Below are 18,765 nucleotides of genomic sequence, written 5' to 3' on the forward strand. Positions count from 1 at the left end.
ACTGCTAATGGAGCACTTAATAAAATGTGTGACAAATTGAACTAAAGATGCTGGTTACTTAACTAGGTAAGTTCCTGATAAACCAGAATCAAAGAAAAACATATAATTTTTCAGAGGAAGCAAATAAAATACAAAAACACCAAGAAGATACCAAGAAGCATGAAGAAGTCATAATTACTAACTAGAGCTCTTGTGACTTCTGCCTTCACACTGAAAGGTCACCAAAGCCATTAGGTGGCAAGTTAAACTGCCACAAATGTATGACATCCAAGGGGGTTCCACAGGTACCAGGAACCATATATTTACCTAGTTTAGTCTGAGACGCTGCTGGACTCGGTGTGGTTTTATGTTTAGGACGTGGACGACGTGTTCTTGTCCGTTGTGATGTTTTTGGAGCTGGAGAAAGGGAACTGGTTAATGTTGTCTTATGACTCCAGAAACTCAAGAAAGGATTATACACAGCTCTAGATTTTCTAAAATTTTGCTAAATTTCCTAAATCTTAATAAATTTGTCTCTTTGGTTTTGAACTTCTGTCATCTATATGCAAGGAAATATAGGGAGGTTGTCCACTACAGCTCTTCTGAGAAGGAATATATAACACTATTCTAATAATCTGAAAAGCTTATCATCATTGGTGTGAGATTTTCAATAAGGATCCTGACCCCAGGGAAGCCAGAAACACAGCATGTCCTTATCAGAGAGGGACCCAGGCTCACCTGCTTTTGTGAGATCATACTTAGAAATTATTTGGCTTAGACACACACCCCATTAAACATTAGAATAAACAAATTTAACTTTTTAAAATCATTGGTGGACAATAAAAATGCCATGCCTATCTTAAAACAACTTTTAGTTGATATCCACAGAATTAAAATTGATGTTTATGGAGCAGTCACTCCTAGCTGTATTTGAAACTGAGCTTTACCACAGAACATGGAACAGAATTACAGGTTCTATAAAGCACTAATCAAGCTGGATAGCATGGAAGACAGCTGCTGTGTACTAACCGCCTACAGGCTTAACCAACTGACTGACCACGTAATGTATATTAAAAATCTTCAATATTCAAAATGAAGAATATAGTTGCACGATAAGAGAGGGTGATGAGAAAATCTTAGGAAAAGAAAACCCTTTACCAATATAGTAATGGAATAGACTGGATGATGAGCAGAAAATGCACTTGGTTAAAGACATAAAAAGTCATTACCCAATGTGGTTGTGGGAGCCTCAGTACTCAGAGTTACAGGTTCAAGGTCTGTGGCGGGAACTAGCCAAAAGCAATACAGTTAAACAATGGAGATTTAAAAAATATAGAAAAAGAAAGAAAATTGTCTTGAAAATGAATCTTCTTTACCCTGTAATGTTTCAAAAGTATTTCTGAACACTGTAAAAATAGTATTTGGCTGTATCTGGTATTCATTTAACTCACAAAATAGGCATACCTTTTGTATTTTGCATCCCTATGAGGTCAATGAAAAGCTTTTTCCTGTATTTAGTTATTTGACTCCAACTATACTGAAAACTTGGCTCCAAAACATGTCAGTTGGCTACTATGGATTTTAAATTACTCTGAAAAACTGAAAAAGCTTCTGTTAGTGTTTGGAAGGCTTTCACCACAACTGTTATTTATTTTGAAGAATTGTCATGGTAAGGAGAATTTTTAAAAATATTCTCAATTAGTCTGTTTATGGGACATGTGTGACAGTTATGCAAAACATAAATTTGTGCCTTTTCTTTGTAAGGAATGAGTTACTTCTTGCCATTTCTCCTTTTTTATTCACTTATTTCAAATGTATATTTAGGAGATAATTATTCAAACGAGCAATAGAAATGATTAAGAAAAAAAGTCTGAAGAATAATTCAACTTTTTGTCTCTATAAACAGAGTTCCTATAATTCTGTAATATTCTGAAATGACTGAATTTTGCATACATGTGAAATTAATTGTGATTTATTACTCTTTGGATTTAAATTACCATCTCTATTTAGTCCAGAAGACTAAATTTAACATTAAACACGTTATCATGAAAATGCTGTAAGCACCTATATGGAGATTCCCTTTGCTAAGACATCACGGCAAAGTTGCTTTAAGCCACATCTGACAACCTCTTCTGAATTAATGGAAACGTATCTCTAGAGAAGAGATGGAGAAGGCGAGGAAAACAGGAGAAAGCAATATTCAAAACAGATTTTCTTCAGACCAAAAAGGGAATCCTTATATTTCTTGGAAGTCAGCACAAGATGAATTTGTCAACAGAAATGGTCAGGTGTATTTGAACAGTATGGAATCAAAGAGGAAAGGACTTTTGCGAGAAAGAGACAATTATGCATTGCCTCAAGCCCCAACTACATTTTAAACTGCTCCTCTCCCATAATTATAAATTATACACACATAAAAGCAGAACTCAGTGATTTCCTGGATTGCAGGATGGATACTCTGAGCCCCAGTGACCCTTGATAACATCAAGGGCCACAAGCAATCTGAAGGTGATCAAAGGAAGAAAGACATTCAGGGATTATAAACTGAGCAGCACAAGTAAGAATGCCTTATGATGTTGAAAGTTCCTGGTTAAAACAATTAACCATTTGTGAGAGTGAATGAAAAAGATGATGAATGACTATTGTTTACCTAAGAGGATGTAGCTACTGACAGAGCAGAGAGGGGAAGGCCCAGAGAAACACTGACCAAGAAGGAAGACATCATTACCTATGGTTGTGGGGGGAGCTTCAGTCTCAAATGTAACAGGCTGGAAGACTGCATCATGGAAAATAAACAGATATAAGTAATAAAAGTAAAGAAGTCTAAAGTTTTAGGTGCTCCCTTATACTTAATTCATAGGATACAGAACCTGGTTTATTCTAAACTGATATAAATTGCTTTCTTCATAAGTTTATTTATTATGAGATACTCTCTTACTAAATGAGAATTTTATACCAATTGGAAATGTAGGAGAAAATCTCAATTGCAAAACAGTTGAATTTTTAGAACTGTTATATAAATACCTTCTTACTTGGTATGAAATCACTTAGTTAATAGTTAACTTTTTAAAATGCCATTAAGATATTTTAGAAGAAGCCAATTCTTGTTATGTGCCTTTAAAACAAGAACACAGTGTCAGCCTTCCTGGTCTATCTAGTGGTGAATGCTAAAATCACTTTCAACTCTGTTCCAGATCCAGAAAAATCTGGATCCAGGCTTCTATTCACTACATACCCAAATTCATAAAACAAAGCCTAAAAATGTTAAGAAAATGGAATCTGTCAGACTATCAAACGTAAAATTAATTACCTTCCTACACATTGATTGTTTGTTTAACAACTGGTGTGGTTACTTTGAGAAGATAATGAACAAAATCATAATACTGGGTTTCTATGCTGACATATGACAAACTGTAAAAATCTTTTCAACAACATTCCTCAAAATAAGCTTCTTAAACTAAAGCACTGGAAATTATGTTTACCGGGTTTAGTTGGTGGCATATCTGGTTGTGCTGTGATTTGGGGTCTAGGAAGTAATTGCCTTGGTGGTTTTGAGTCTGAAGAAAAAAAAGGTGCTATAATTAGTGCCATAGCAGAGCTGTGAAGGTCAAGATTAATGTTACTTACACACCATTTTCCTAGTTATAGATCAAGGCAGTGAAAGTAGTGATTACCAGGCTGGATTTGAGGTGCATCTGGTCTATGTGTGGTTTTAGGTCTTTTGGATGGTTTTGATGCTAAAGAAAAAGGTATTAAAAATTAGCATAATAATCATGGCTATAACTATCATAATTAAAGACACATATGCTTGAGCAAAGATACTATATAAATTCACTGAATATACAACAAAATTAATTCCTGAGGTATGTGAAGGATGGGAAATATGTCCATTTGTACTGATTTTTCCAAAAAGAAAAATCTTTCAGAAATGCTCAAAGGTGCATTTTGAGCATCTCATACTAAAGTAATGAGAACTATAGTAAGACTTTTTTCTATATAGTTTCAGAGATCACAAGTTCTATAGTTCTATTTCTTAACTATAAGGTTTTTTTCCAGCATAAAAATAGCATTGTAGAAATTTGAAACTTGCTTAGTAGGAGACCTGGAAAATAATCCATACACTTTAAATTATACAGAAGGTTACATGGCTACAGACTTCTGGAACTTTCCAAAGTAAAGCATAGTTACTATGAATGCTGAGAAATTATATTGAAATAACAATAGTCAAAAGCATCAGTACCAAAAACAATAAAACAAGCTTGGGACTTCCAATGTTCTCAAGTTACAAAGACCACACTATTTTTATATTGGTTATATTGGACCCTAGACCAAGAGTACTGTTTATGCTTCAGTTATCAAAATATACTCACAAAAGTTCTTCAAAGAAACAGAAGGCTGAAGAAGCCATTATTTCATGCAGCTTTTTAAGAGGGTGAAAATCTTACAAGTAGAAATGAGTAAAGCAATGAAATGACAACTGTGGCACCAGAATGAAATCTTGCCATTTGCCAAGCCCAGGATGAGCATGGAAGTCCCTGTCTGCAAAGGTGTACAAGGTTTTCTCAACAGAAGGATGTGAAAAGACACAGTTTGTGGAGAACCAGGAAGTTGTGTCCAAGACCACAGACCTTCCTTAAGGAAGCGCACTGGTAGGATTCTTCTAGAAGAAGTCTCCTAGCTTCAGGCTCTTCAGACCCAGAGAGGAAACATGAAGAAAAGCATGGAATGAAACTGTGATGGTGTGCTGGCCCTGCAGTCATGCCTGGGTGGAGAGAAGGAAGAGCCAAAGTGACATTCCGTGAAAGCAACTGGAAGAGAGGAGAATTACCGACTGTGGGCACCAAGAGCTCCGGCTGTACCGTAGCAGGTTCCAGAACTATGGGGCCAAACAGCAAGAACACTAATTATATCAAGAAGCAGCATCTTGAGGAAGGAAACCTCACTCCCCACTCCCAAACTCTTCATCCCTAACAAAGGGAATGTGATTTTCCCTTTTACTCTTCCCATTTACCCCTCTTCCTCTTACTTTCCCCACCTCATGTGCCATAAATATGCATCCTGTGTGAGACTTTTAGGGTGCCCTACTTTAATAATCCATTTAGTAGGCCAGCTGATTGTGCGTGTACCTAATAGTTACAAATAAAAAATAAAAATATATGGCAAGTATAGAATGTAGATGCTTAAATATGAAAAACAACTATACCGGTTCTTAAAGTCCAGCTACTTAGGTAGTAGGTAGCTACTGTATCAGAAGCTACCATGTTCCATTTTCTATGTTAACTGGAACCCTGAACATCACATTTACCAGGTTTGGACTTGGGCACATCTGGACTAGGTGTGGTTTTAGGACGGGGGCGGCGACCTGGTCGTTTGGTCTTTCGTGAAGCTGAAGAAAGAAAATTAGCTAGTTAATACAGGAGCAGTAGCTCTAAAAACTGACAATACTACATGTTTCTTGAAGCACACTTAAGTCCTTTGGTTCATTATGAGTAGATATTCTTCTGTTTTGCAACTTTCTATTGAATCACTGACCCAGTTAAATGAAGTCTTGAATAATATTTTTTTAATTAAAGATTTCCCTATTCCATTTTGAGATGGAAAATTCAAAAGTCTGTACAGCTTAGAGAAGACAGTCTCATAAAAATTGTGAAGGTGTATGTTTAACAGGAACACAAAAAATGTACCTTTAAGGAACCACTAGGGATACAAATTAAAATTTATTTGGCCTAAGATTCAAAAGGAGAAGTTTTTCATTTAGCATTAAAAGTTCACAAGTTAACAGCATGTATAAAAAGTCTTTGGCTTCAAAAATTGTTTCAGGCAAGGCCACTTCTTAAAAATGAGATATAGTTTATAATGCTATAGAATTTAAGTTTTTTGTCTGCAAGTAAGAACAAAGAACACACACGCATCCATGGATTAGTCCATTACTGTAAGCTTATTAACAAAAATACCAGCAGTCATGAAAAGAGGAGACAAAGGTCATTCGCTCAATAACTGTATTACCTAATGTTGTTGAAGGTTTGGTTTCCAGAGTTTCAGGTCCTAAGAGTACATGAAAATCATCAGGAAGGAATCAAAATCAAAGGAAAAATGATAAAATCTGATTACATATAAAAAATCCTAACTTCTAATTACAAAGTTCAACAATTATATATAAATGGTGAATTTTTTATCTATATAAGACATTCCTTTTTTATTTAATAGATTCCTGTGTTTTTAGACAAAATGAACAAAAACATAGTCTGTTAAGTTTGGAGAGAAAAACGGAAAAACAAAAAGTCACGATTCTCATTTGGAAGGTATGAATGCAATAAAGTAACCAACAGTTTGTGTTATAAAGGAAAATATGGGTGTTGGCTAAGACAGCACCAGTAGAACACAATTTTTGCTCTCTTGAAGAAAAAGAAGCTATAAATATTGGAGTGGGTTTTTCTATTTCTCTTAATGAATTGCCGAGTGACACATCAGGATATGTGGATCTGGAAAGATCATAATGCTTTTCATGAAAATCTGCAAATGTTAGAATTTTGAAAGTAAGAAAAACACCTCTAAAAGTAAATGCACAAAATTATCCTCAAATAAAGGGAAGCCAAGGTCTTCCACTGGAAACAGCCAGGTTAAAACAAGCTCAGGAAATATTACTCAACTATAAGGAGGGACAATACAGAATGGTCAAATCAAAACAGTGTGGCTTTCATGGCTGTTTGGGAGGCTCAGCTTAGTTAAGCACAAAGAGTATATCTTCCGACAAAAATGGTTGAAATAAAGATCTAAAGGACAGTTAAGACTTTTTAAAAAACCCAAGCTAAGGATGAAGTTCAGCATAAACGGTGCTAAAGAAAGAGGTTGTCTTTTTCCCCCCATTCAGTAAAGGAAACTTCATTACCTATTGTTGACTGTGATGGTGGTAGAGTCTGAGGTTCTGGGGCTGCAATAAAACAGGTATTATCAAAGACCACGCTGAATATAACCACTGAATTAAATTAGTAATTAATAATTCTCAAACATAAGTTAAAAAACATTTTAAACAATTAAAAAATAATTAGTAATTAAATGTCATTTGCTGTAAAAGGTGTTCTCTCATGGTGAACAATCTGGTTCCGTGGTGTATTACAGTAAAGCTCAATCACTCCACATCCTTCCCATGAACCACAATAAAAGAACTGAGAATTCTGATTTCTGTGGTTGAGGTTTAGCTATTTTCCCCACCACCCAATACTCTGAATTGCTCCTAGTGCCTGAGAAGATACTACTCTCAGGGGAGGTCACGGGAGCCTCCCTGAGGTTGCTCAGAGTGTCCTGGCACCTGCCATTTTGTTCTCATGCAGGATAGTCCGTTTCATCCAAGGAAGTGGGAAGAGGCAAAAGACCTATCCATCTAACAAGGCCTGAGATCTGTTAATTTGGGATGATTTTCAGATTGGCTGGATCAGATACTCTTTAAAAAAAAAAAAAAAAAAGAGGAATTGAACGTATGGTCTAAAAAGGGCCACAAGTGTTCATATTGTGTTTCTTATATTTGCCAGCACCTATTGCTAGTGAAGAAATTGGTTTACATATGAAATTTAGTCTATTTTAGTCTATTTTATTTAGCAAATCAAAGAAGTCAAAAAGTAATCTTAGATTTCATCAGACACTGAACTAATTAAATAACAATATTGTTTAAGTATTCTGAAAGATAACAACGCTTCCGATGTGTTTCAAATGGCAGTAGTAAATGACACCGCATGCTGAATACAGTTTGGTTATGATATATGATATCTGGACTTGTAAAAAGATCATACACTAGATTTTATTCTACAGAACAAAAATAATTATTTTCTTTCACGAAGAAAATTTAAAAAAAATTTCAAACAGAAGAAAAGATTCTTTGCCTTTTTCCCCTTATTTTTAAAAAATCTTTATTTTTGAGAGAAGAGAGAGCGCACACGCAAGCGAGCAGGAGTGGAATAGCAAGAGAGGGAAATACAGAATCCAAAGCAGGCTCCAGGCTCTCAGCACACAGCCCAACATGGGACTTGAACCCATGAATCCCAAGATTCCTGAACCGAAGTTGGATGCTTAACTGACTGAGACACCCAGGGACCCCTCTTTGCCTTCTTTCTTATGGAAAAAAATTAACAGGACACCCACCAACCAGCTTAAGAGGACATAAATAACTTTATTACTTATATTTCTTATATTATATTTACCAAGAGTTCTCTATGATGTTTCTGGACTGGGAGCTGTGAAAAGGTTTGGGGAAATAAGTAGAGCCTCTTTAGTATATAAAAAAAGAAAATATAACAATATCTCAGGTAGAGAATTTTCATTTATTCTGAAAGCAATGAATAGCACAAGGTATTATTGAAAGGTGGCATCATTCATTAGCATGACTGTGGCTGAAGAAATTTTTCTTGATTTCTCAAGAACATGTCCAGAAATAGATTACAACAGATAAATGGCAAAGCCAAAGTGATGTATGAGACTGAAGTACACATGACATGACAAAAATTTGTGTGTGTGTGTGTGTGTGTGTGTGTGTGTGTGTGTGTGTGTAAGAGAAAAAGAGAGAGAGGGTAGGGGGGGCCTGGTGTCTCAGATTCTACAGGAAAAACACTAAATAGTAAATGTAAATACATTAAATGTAATTACTATCAAAACAAATCCATATCTGAAAATAGCGAAGAAAAGCTCTTGAAATTTTGAGGCTGTAATTCATGTTTTAATTTCTACGAAGTTGTCTTCTAAAACTTTGAAAAAGTAAGTAAGATTTGCTACTTTAGCATCTTTTAGAACTTACAAAGATTGAACAATGCGGTCTTATGAATTTTATAAAGAAAAATCTGCATTTTTTTAGTTCCTGACTGAAACTGAGATCCAATAGGTATGGAGTCCCATCAATTAAGCTTCCAATTCACTTGCATACAGACATATTAAAGTCAGGGTTTATTAAAAGCAAATATATCTTCTTGAGGCACTTGGATAGGTCAGTGGGTTAAGCGTCCAACACTGGCTCAGGTCATAATCTCACAGTTTGTGAGTTCGAGCACCACCTGAGACTCTCGGCAGACAGCTCAGAGCCTGGAGCCTGCACTTCAATACTGTCTCCCTCTCTCTGCCCATCCCCACTTGCATTAGGTCTCTCTCTCGCTCTCAAAAATAAACATTAAAAATAAAGCAAATAGATCTTCTGATAAGACTTTCTCTATTTTACAGTTTTAAAGTATTATGGATAAAGGTGTAAAAATGTTAAGCAGCATGCAAATAACTACACCAGTCACCTCAGCACAAGAGAAAAATACAATGGCTTGTGGATTTGTAACGAGCAATAAGAAAAATTTACAATTCTATCTACCATGTCAGAGAACAGTATTAAAAAATACCTATAAATGGAGGTCTCTTTTTTTTTCCAAGTCCATTAAAAGCTTGAATAGCCAAAAGCCATTACAATCTTAAAGATTAACTATGAAGAAAGCAATTCTTATTGGTTGAGGCAGACACATTGGGACACAGTAGATGGTGGGATTTTCAAGAAAGCACTGGATTATGTTTATAAAACAAGCCAAACCCAAGTGGGTTTTTACTCATTAGTTTAACCACAAAGGAAAACCAAAGGAAAAGCAATTCACATGGAAAGTGAAATGGAAAAATAGCAGAGTGTAAGGAGAGGGGTGGGAAAGGCAATGAATCACTCAAATAAAAAAGCTTTTGGTGGTTTTTTTGCTCTCCTGAACCTTTGCTAGAAACAGAAATCTTCTGCAGAGCTATAATGGCGGCCTGCCCTAAAATAAAAATAAATACATTTTAAAAAGCTAAAACCCAAGCAATGGTTTGCAGGGATCCTGTTGTTACTCTCTGTTGCATTAGAGCACCGGAAGTCAGTTTGAGTTTGCATTTTAGGTGCAGATTCTGAAGTGGTTATACTTGATGCTAGGGAAAAAAGCGTGGATATTCTTAGGTGACTAGAAGGTATGAATCAGAGGAATAGAGACTCATTAGCTTCCAAATAACTGGCCACATTTTACATGGAAATGTAAAATTAAGAAGTTTCTTTGTTCAAATAGCTTAGAACGATAAGAACACACCCTTGCCCATTATTTGTATTGATAAATTTCTACTAAACCTTTCTTTAGAAACAACTGAAATAAATAATGTAACTAATCATATATAAACCATTCAGATCATCTGGAGACTTTCTTGCTTTCTTTAAACTTTTATCTTGTAATAACAGGAATATTTAGATGGGAGAGATACGTATTTAAATTTGGTGGTCTAAACGTACAATAATATTTCTCAATCTGCTTGGTAATAGCTCTCTATTCAAATACAGCAAAAACAGTTATTACCTTATTCCAAAGCCCTTTAAGCATGATTTTTTAATAAATGTACATTATTATACCCTCTGTCATATAGCTGTTGGAGTTCTTTGATTTAAACTGTTAGGGCTTTGGGGGCACCTGGGTGGCTCTGTCAGTTGAGCATCTGACCTTGGCTCAGGTCATGATGTGGCAATTTGTGAGTTTGAGCCCCACATGGAGCTTGCTTCCGTCAGCACAGAGCTCACTCGGGATCCACTACTCCACCCTGCCCCCCGCTCTCCCACATAAATAAATAAAACATTAAAAAATATAAATGGTTAGGGGTCTTGAGTTTCATTAGCTATGTGCTTCTTTCTCCAAGTAACCCCTCTGAGTAAGAGTCCATTTCTCCAACATGGAGACCTCATCCAGTGTCACAGTGTCAACTACACATCCCCTTGCCTAATCCCTAATTTCCCTTAGTCTGACACCTGGAAATCTCACTGCCTCTTTGAAGGGAGTCATGAAAATTCCTTTTTGAGCAGTTACATTTTTCTTGCTTACCCATTTCACTGCAAAAAACAAAATATCATGCCTGCTTAAGGAGAAAATCTCTGGTTTCAACCATATTTTGTAAACATACATTAATGAAAAATCCATTGAATAGGATAGTGAGAAATTCTTCCATGAGCTAAAAGTTTAAAATGTGCATGAAAATGATGAGTAGCGACAAAATTCCTGTATATAAAGGGACACTCATAAGTCAACATTTAAACTGCTATATAGATTCTGGAGAGATAGAATAAAATGGAGATTTGGTCATTCAATATGTCCTGCAATCTATATGCAGAGAATTGTCTCTGTTTTTAATTATGAACACAGAATAACCCGTTCCTGCAAAAGAGCCTTCTTTTCTTCAGCAAACCATCATTATTATCTCCTGAGGAGCAAACAAAAGTCAGTGTTCGGATACAAGCTTTAATTCAGAAAGAAGTCATGGAGCATTAGGAAAACACAACCCTTTCTGATCTTGCAGCTGGAGAACTGAGAAGCTCTAAAACAAGGGCAAAGTTTTTAGGAGAGGGAAACACTTCTCCCTTTTTAGACTGAACAGAATTCCAGTCAACTGTGGTACTGGAAACTATTTCATCTTAGACAAGGGAGTCCTCAATCACTCACATCACTGTACTTCTGTATTTTCTCTGGGTTGGTCATCCACCCAACAGCTCAGAGGAGGCTGCCATAATATCAGAGGGGCTGGTTATAATGAGATCATTTCATTGCATTTTTGCACGTTTCATGGAAAAATTGTATCAAATATTAAAAAATACAAACCAGAAGTTCTTATTCCAAAGAGTGCCATACAATTATTTTCCAACCCTACTTTTGGGAAAAAAAGAAAAAATAGTTCAGGGTAATTACCAGGTTTGGTGTCTATTGCTTCTGGGATGAGAGGAATTTTAGGTTTCAAAGAGATAAATTGTGTTTTACTGGGAGCTGGAAAAGTAAAGAAAATAATCAACAAATTAATATTTAGGCATTTCAGTGTCTAAAGCCACAAAAGAAAAACCCATGTTTTAAGTGGAATGAACTCCTCATCTTGGAAGGTTTTGGAAGTGTTCCACTGAAAGAATATTTTACAGAACAACACTGAATGGAAATACAGTGATAAATTTTCATCTGGTTTGGAAAAAACATTTCAGGAGCTTATTTGAACTAACAGAAATAACACTGCTACAAATAGCAACAATAACTACACAAAGAAAATTATTTTAATCCATTATCCTTAAAAAAAAAATCAGTGGAATCATTTTGCCCCCATACTTTACATTTCTCAGCCACATTCAAGTCTTTAAGCACTAGAAAGAAGGCATGTTTAAGATTAATGATCACTGATAGAGATAATGTTACAATCTAGAGTACAAAGAAATTCTACTAACATCATAAAAGAACATTGTTCTTCCTAATTAAGTCTGAATTTGAACTGGAGGATCTTACTAAAAAAAATGGAGAAGCGTGTTTAAGACTGTCTCAGATGCAATGATTGATGGAAGATGATGAGGCAGCAGAGGTTTACCAGCTTTCCAAGGTCAGGATAATGTCTGAATGCTGATTTCAGGTACATTAACTATGGGGCCAATCATCCAAAACCATGAAAGCCACAGAGCTGTACTCTACGAAATCATCAGCATTGTCAAAATGATTCAACTATAACAGTGACTGAGATATGACACAAAAGCTAAGGCACTGGATTTTCATGGTGAGATTAGGGAACACATCTAAGGACATATCATTACCCAATGTTGTCCATGTAGGTTCAGGGCTTTTAGGAATTTTAGATGCAATTGTTCCACGACTTGTGGTTCTTTCTGGTGATGGAAAGGAAACAAAAATGTTAAGATATCCTACAGACAATAAAAAGATACCTCCCAAAGAAGAACTGAATGACCCTTTCAAAATTCTGCCATACTTAGTGTCAGTGTTTACAAAGACAGTGAGTACAAGTTTGGGGGAATAATTTTTAAGTTCAGTCATAATAGGAAAGGCTATTAAAAAACTGTATTTATACTGCCATGGAATAATTAAAATCTGATTTGTTGGGCATGATCCTGAGTGTATTATTTGACAGTGAAAAATATCACCTCCTGATACGTGACCTTTACCATGCAAATTCTGTGTTGTGATGTGCTCTCCTCTTTCTCTTCTGTCAACCCTACACCTATTTTGAAGCTTATTTGAAGCTCATCTCTTTTTCTGAGCTTCTGCACAAGTATTATAGTCTCATTAAGTAGATCTCTCATTCTCTGCTGTAGAATCTCTTTATGCTAAGCAGTTGGAGAGTCGGAGTCATGGCCTCTCCTCTCAGCCACTGCCCCGGCTCAAGTTGAAAACACCAACTGTCAGCCTAATAAACACCTCAATATATATGCATATTAAGGAAATGAATTACACTAAATGTCTTACTCTCTAATAGTAACAAGACATTAGGACTTATTTCTGGGTTTATGCCAAAATTCACATGCAAGAAGATCACTGACATAATTTTCAATGAAGTCTTCCTGAAAAATTGTTTGCCCTTGGTCATTTTGCATTAATTATTCATCTTCAGTCAATTTCAAATTTTGTGAAGAAATTTTGACCTATAGAATCATATAACCTCTTTTTGTGAGAGAGGTAGACATTCTCTAATTGGAGTTACATATCCTGAGAAGTTAAAGAGACCGTTATTTACCAGGTTTGGGTCTTGGTTTTTTGGGCCTGATGCGTCGTTTAGGTGTAGAAGGGATAGATGTAGTTTGCTGGGGAGCTGAAAGAAGATTTAATACAGCTTTGATAAATAATATTGCACAGGGGCCAATCAGGTCACAACTGTAAACTCCCTGAGTACAAGAACTGCTTTTTATTTCTTTGTATCCCCGGAACACCAGGCACTGTGCTTTATATATAGAAGGTGCTCAATAAATGTGCTGATTGGGCCAAAATGAATTAAGTGTCTCTAAGAAAATTGAAGGTATATTGTTGAGTTAAATGTACTAGAAAGTGGGCACTCTTGAAGAATTTAAGAATACAAACACAGTTAAGAACTGAAAAGATAATTTACCAAACAACAAAGAAGAAATACAAATATTTGAGATTTCAAGAATGGAAGTTCAGAACTCCTTTAATTCTGTAGCTCATTACTAACCTCACCAGGAGGTAATGAATTACATTATTCTAATAACTTTTCATTATACAATGTAGGCTGTGTTATCGCTCTTACCCATCTTTTCTTATCCTGTCCAAGGCTCTAAGAATCTACCTGGTCCTCTTCATATTTAGACTACTTTGAGGAAAATACTCTGATCAAGTGGTTTCTAATTGTGCTCAGTAGAAGGCAATACATTTTAGAATAATTATCATCTGTAATTCCACTTCTGTTTTCTGGTTGGCAGAGTTGAAAGGATTATAGAAAGGAAATAATTCTTCAAGGATTCTCACAAGACAAAGTAACCTAGTTCTTGGAAGAATTCCATGGTAGAGAATAAAGGGAAATGTTTACTACTGAAAACATTCTGTAAGTCCAACGTAATGGATTCTTTTTTGGTCATTTTATCTGTTCTTTCAAAGTACACAAATAAAAACATCATTAGTTACCAGGTGTTGTAGGTGGCATTTCAGGACTAGTAAAGATTTCCAGTTTTTGAGGAACAAATGGTGTTTCACTTGGACCTGAAAATACAAACACCCCACCCACCAAGTAATTCCTGTTAAAAGGAGGTATTTTAAGGGTTTTAACATGCTTTTTAGATGGTGTTACAAAGCACATGCTAGAAGTCCATGATTAAGAATGAAAAATGCATATAGTCTTGAAAGCTGGTGGATGAAATGATGATTTAATGAAGAGTAAAAGTCAGAGTGATAATTGTTCAGTAGGTGACTCCAGGCAGACTCAATACATGGAAGAGAGGTGATACAGGCCATAAACACAGGACATGGGATGACATGGATGATGAGGAGTCCATGCAGTTTTCAAAGCTTTTCAGTGCTTTCAGAATGGAAAAAACAATCATCTATTACAGTTCAAAAAAGAGAGAGTGAGAGTGCACCCAAAATGGAATATAATATGCCTGCATTACAGGAAAAAATATATATATTCAGAAATGGGAATGAAGTAAATGATTAAATGTGATGGAATGAAATGATCATTTGGAAGAATGGCATTCACAGGATTTTCTCTTGATGGAAAACAAAGTAGGATTTTTCTGTTAAAAACATTACCCAGTGTTGCCCTTGGCGGTTCAAGAGTTCTAGAAGTTTTAGGTGGGACAGAATCCAGAAATGGATCACTTGTTTCTGTTGGAATAAATGTCAACATTTATAAAAGCAGAAGGCCCCAAAAACAAAATACACATTCATGAATAATAAATCATGCCTCACATGGGGAAAAGTATCAAGAACACTTGAATGACAGCTGACCAACCTCTTTAAACTAGTGATTCTTTAGGAGCCGAAGACCAGCTCACTTTTAAAAACATACGTATTTTAAACATTAGAAACTATGATAAAAAATGTTTCTTATATTCAACTTTTCATCAACTGGTTTTTCTGGTTTCTTACCTTTAACTGGTAACTGAACACATTCAGCACTCTATCCCATTTTTTCCTTTATTTTATGCTGCTATTTAAAATTATTTGCTTTTATCATGGGACAAATAATGTGCAGATAAGGCCAAATATACAAAAATATCAGACACATATTGATGTCTAGCAGAGACCACTCATATTGATTTGGAATCTCTCACAGAACCTAGTTTAGTAGGTGCTTAACAAACACTTGCTAAAAGGATCTATTAGATTGAGTTACACTCACTGTGTGTGGATTGGTAATGCAAATGCCAAAGATTAGACCCAACTGAACTTCTATAGATAGACCAATGAATGACATGATTGCTCTAATGCATGATTTCTCACCTCTGCACTATTGCCTTTTAGGTCTGGATAATTCTTTGTTGTTGGGGGCGGGGGTGGGGTGGTCCTGTGCAGTGCAGTAAGCCTGGCCTCTACCCACTAGAGATCAGTGCCACCTTCCCAGCTGTGCCAATCAAACATGTCTCTAGCCATTGCCAAATGCCTCTGGGGGGAGAAGAGAGAAAAATCACCCCCATTTGAGAACCACTGCGCTACAGAAAAGTCTCTAAGAATCTAAAACCTTTTTAGAGTGATTCTGTGACTACGTTACTCTGCCTCAATGGCAACCAACTCTATCTGCATCTCCCACATGTGCCAAAGCTTTCTATTGATGGATATAAAGTAGTAATTAATTGCTCAACAGAGAAATGGGTAGAATTCACCTCCCTGACAGAGACTGCCATTTCTCTCCTGCAGAGCCTTAAAGAGTAGCTTTTTCACTCTGTGAAAATTAAAAGGGAGAACAAGGCGCACTGTTGTCAGAACATCTGGCATCTTAAAAAAAGAATTAGGGACTGGATGTACCTGTATGGAGTTCTGATATTTCAGGCTCATCTGATGTTAGAGGGCTTGAGAAAACATCGTAAGTTGCTTTTAAAAGAAAAGGTAAAACAAAAGAGAAGATGTTAGTTTTGATTAATTTTAAAAGATTTCATGACATAGTTCAATGCTGGTTAAAACGGAGTTTTATGTAAGCACTAGTGAGTTGGACTCTGGGCTATTGATCTGGTCACTAAGCATGTAAGCAATCACTAAGACTTGCCTCTAGGCTTTCCCTGAACTAAAGGCTTTTATACAGTGAGCCCTGGCACTGGTCTTGAGAGCGATGTGCATGTAGAGCTATATATTTACAATGAAGTGGTGCCAGCTCTAAATCAAAGAGCCTCCAAGAGTATAAACATAAATGAGTCAGAAGCAATTTGAGGAGAGATTTCCAGAGAAGGAAACAGCAGTCACATTGAAGCTATTTGCACCAAATAGCTTAGTCTTCCTACTTAGTAAAAGTTACCATGATGGTACCTAATGTTTGAATAGCACTTTTCAGTCTGCAGGGCACTTTCTCACCTATAAGCTTATTTAACCCTCTCAACATCCCTGAGAAACATGTGAGGTAGGCATTATCCCCATTTTCTAGATAATGGAGTGTTATCTCCATTTTCTAGGCGATGAAGTTGAGATATGCAGTGAAGACATCTGCCAGTGGTCCCACACAGGCTTTGTCAAGTTCAGTGTATTTTTCATTCCATTAACAGGACCAAGAAGAGCTTCTTCTTGCACCATGCCTCCTGTACTTTACCTAGAGGCAAATTTCTTTCTTTATTCCTCATGGAGCCATGAGCCCTTCTACAATCTAGGTGGATTTCAGGATAAATTTTATATTCTACATAAACCAAAGAAAGCAGAGTGACCTTAAAAAAACAAGTTAATCTTAATACAGGGATAAATTTCACGTTCACGAAAGAGTTGAATCTGTAAGCAAAAAGAGCATCAAAACAAAAATGTTCTCCTTTTCTGCACAAAGAGCTCTCAGTTCGGTGATGGGAGGGGAAGAAAAGCATTAATTGTCATGAGGCAGATGTTACTTTACTGACCCATTCAAAATGGCTGTACAGAAATAAATTAAAAAGAATTTCACAGGAAAATTTACCCAGCAAGGTTACTTGTAAGTCAGCAACCATGTCATGACTTTGAACCTGTACTAGCTGAAGGTGTAAGAAAGATAATATCAAACTGTGTGATACACTCTGATATGCACAGAGGGCACTTTATATTGCACCACATACTGAAAAAGCAGGAAACAGAATTCTATTTGTGAAGGTCAATCTACTACTTTGCAAAATCTTCCAAAGCAGAAATAACATCGAGTCATGCACGTGTTCTAAGAGACTTTACATTGCAATGTGAAGTTTTCTTTCGCCTAGCTACAATTTTAGTCAGGTAAGAATGACTAACCTTTTAGAGGACAAAAACGCTGGTAGTTGCTGATCTGAGGCTTGCTTCAAGTCAATTTCAAGTCACGGATAAACCCAAGTCAGCTCTACGTATTACTAAACAAGTTAGGAAAACTTTACATACTTGTATTTAAACTTCTCATACCAGAAATTATGAATGAATATCTTGACTTTTAATTATATTGCTGCTAGCTTTTGAAAAATGCTACAACTGTCTTTCTGTTACCCTAAGTCCTACACTTCCCTTGTGTCTAGGACCACTGAGCCAGCTTTCTTACATTCTATACTTTTTGTCCCAAGAGTACCCCCCTTTCTACTTCTTTTCTATATTGATAGTTCCTTTTTATTCCAGAGGCTCCAGTCATGTTCACGAGGCACTCCAAGGTTTATTTTACCCCAGGGCCTGGTACATGGTGGGGACCCATAAAATTAATCAAAATAATTATTCCATTAATTCATAGAATTAATAGCGTTAATCTGCAAGATGGCCATTACAATGAACACATAACAGTTTGACAGATGAGTAGTTTATGCTTTTACTAAGGACAAATGAAAATAAATGAGTAGGTACCTTTAATTATTTTATGATACACATACTTGTGCACACAGATCTCTTCCTCTACTACATGATTAATTGCCTGCCATATGCTTATGTGGCCATATCCTGCCATAGAAATAGAATCCTAAAAACATATATAAAGAAACAACGGAAAGATACAACAGGACTATTAATAAATAGGAGGATGAGAAAAGCATTTATGAACACCACACATACACAGTTCTCAGTACCATTTAAATAAATACATAATCCTTTGCTTAGTTAATGGAAAAATAAAATATCTTTCTGTTTGGACTTGAAATTTGTGAAAATAGTGCATACCAGAAAATGCTCCTGAAGCAAAACCAAAGGCTGAGGCTGTAAATTTCTTAGAGGCCACAGTGAATCTGTAAACCATCTGCTACACTTGAATCCTATTTTCCTGATTTCAAAGCATCAACACCACCACTCACATCTACTTTTTTCTCCTCCCTAGGGCTTAATCCAGTTGGGTGGGCCAGATCTGTGCTCATCAGCACCTCACAGTGAGGCAGTAAGGTCCAAA

The 18,765-nt window shown here is 36.1% G+C and overlaps 1 protein-coding gene across 1 annotated transcript in view; it reads right to left on the reverse strand.

The window, feature by feature from the left end:
* The window catches only part of ABI3BP (ABI family member 3 binding protein), a 193,955-nt gene that overhangs the window by 102,001 nt on the left and 73,189 nt on the right, over positions 1 to 18,765 (reverse strand). Inside the window, exons 13-26 of the mRNA XM_029938697.1 lie at positions 16,236 to 16,301; positions 15,021 to 15,095; positions 14,397 to 14,471; positions 13,495 to 13,569; positions 12,560 to 12,631; positions 11,685 to 11,759; positions 6,869 to 6,910; positions 5,986 to 6,024; positions 5,285 to 5,365; positions 4,808 to 4,855; positions 3,654 to 3,716; positions 3,462 to 3,536; positions 2,708 to 2,755; positions 307 to 396 (exon numbers count right to left, since the gene is read on the reverse strand). Coding sequence (XP_029794557.1) covers positions 307 to 396; positions 2,708 to 2,755; positions 3,462 to 3,536; positions 3,654 to 3,716; positions 4,808 to 4,855; positions 5,285 to 5,365; positions 5,986 to 6,024; positions 6,869 to 6,910; positions 11,685 to 11,759; positions 12,560 to 12,631; positions 13,495 to 13,569; positions 14,397 to 14,471; positions 15,021 to 15,095; positions 16,236 to 16,301 — 924 coding nt within the window. The remainder of the gene's footprint in view (positions 1 to 306; positions 397 to 2,707; positions 2,756 to 3,461; positions 3,537 to 3,653; positions 3,717 to 4,807; positions 4,856 to 5,284; positions 5,366 to 5,985; positions 6,025 to 6,868; positions 6,911 to 11,684; positions 11,760 to 12,559; positions 12,632 to 13,494; positions 13,570 to 14,396; positions 14,472 to 15,020; positions 15,096 to 16,235; positions 16,302 to 18,765) is intronic.

Source organism: Suricata suricatta, chromosome 5 (genome assembly GCF_006229205.1).
Source record: "Suricata suricatta isolate VVHF042 chromosome 5, meerkat_22Aug2017_6uvM2_HiC, whole genome shotgun sequence".
NCBI classification, from domain to species: domain Eukaryota; kingdom Metazoa; phylum Chordata; class Mammalia; order Carnivora; family Herpestidae; genus Suricata; species Suricata suricatta.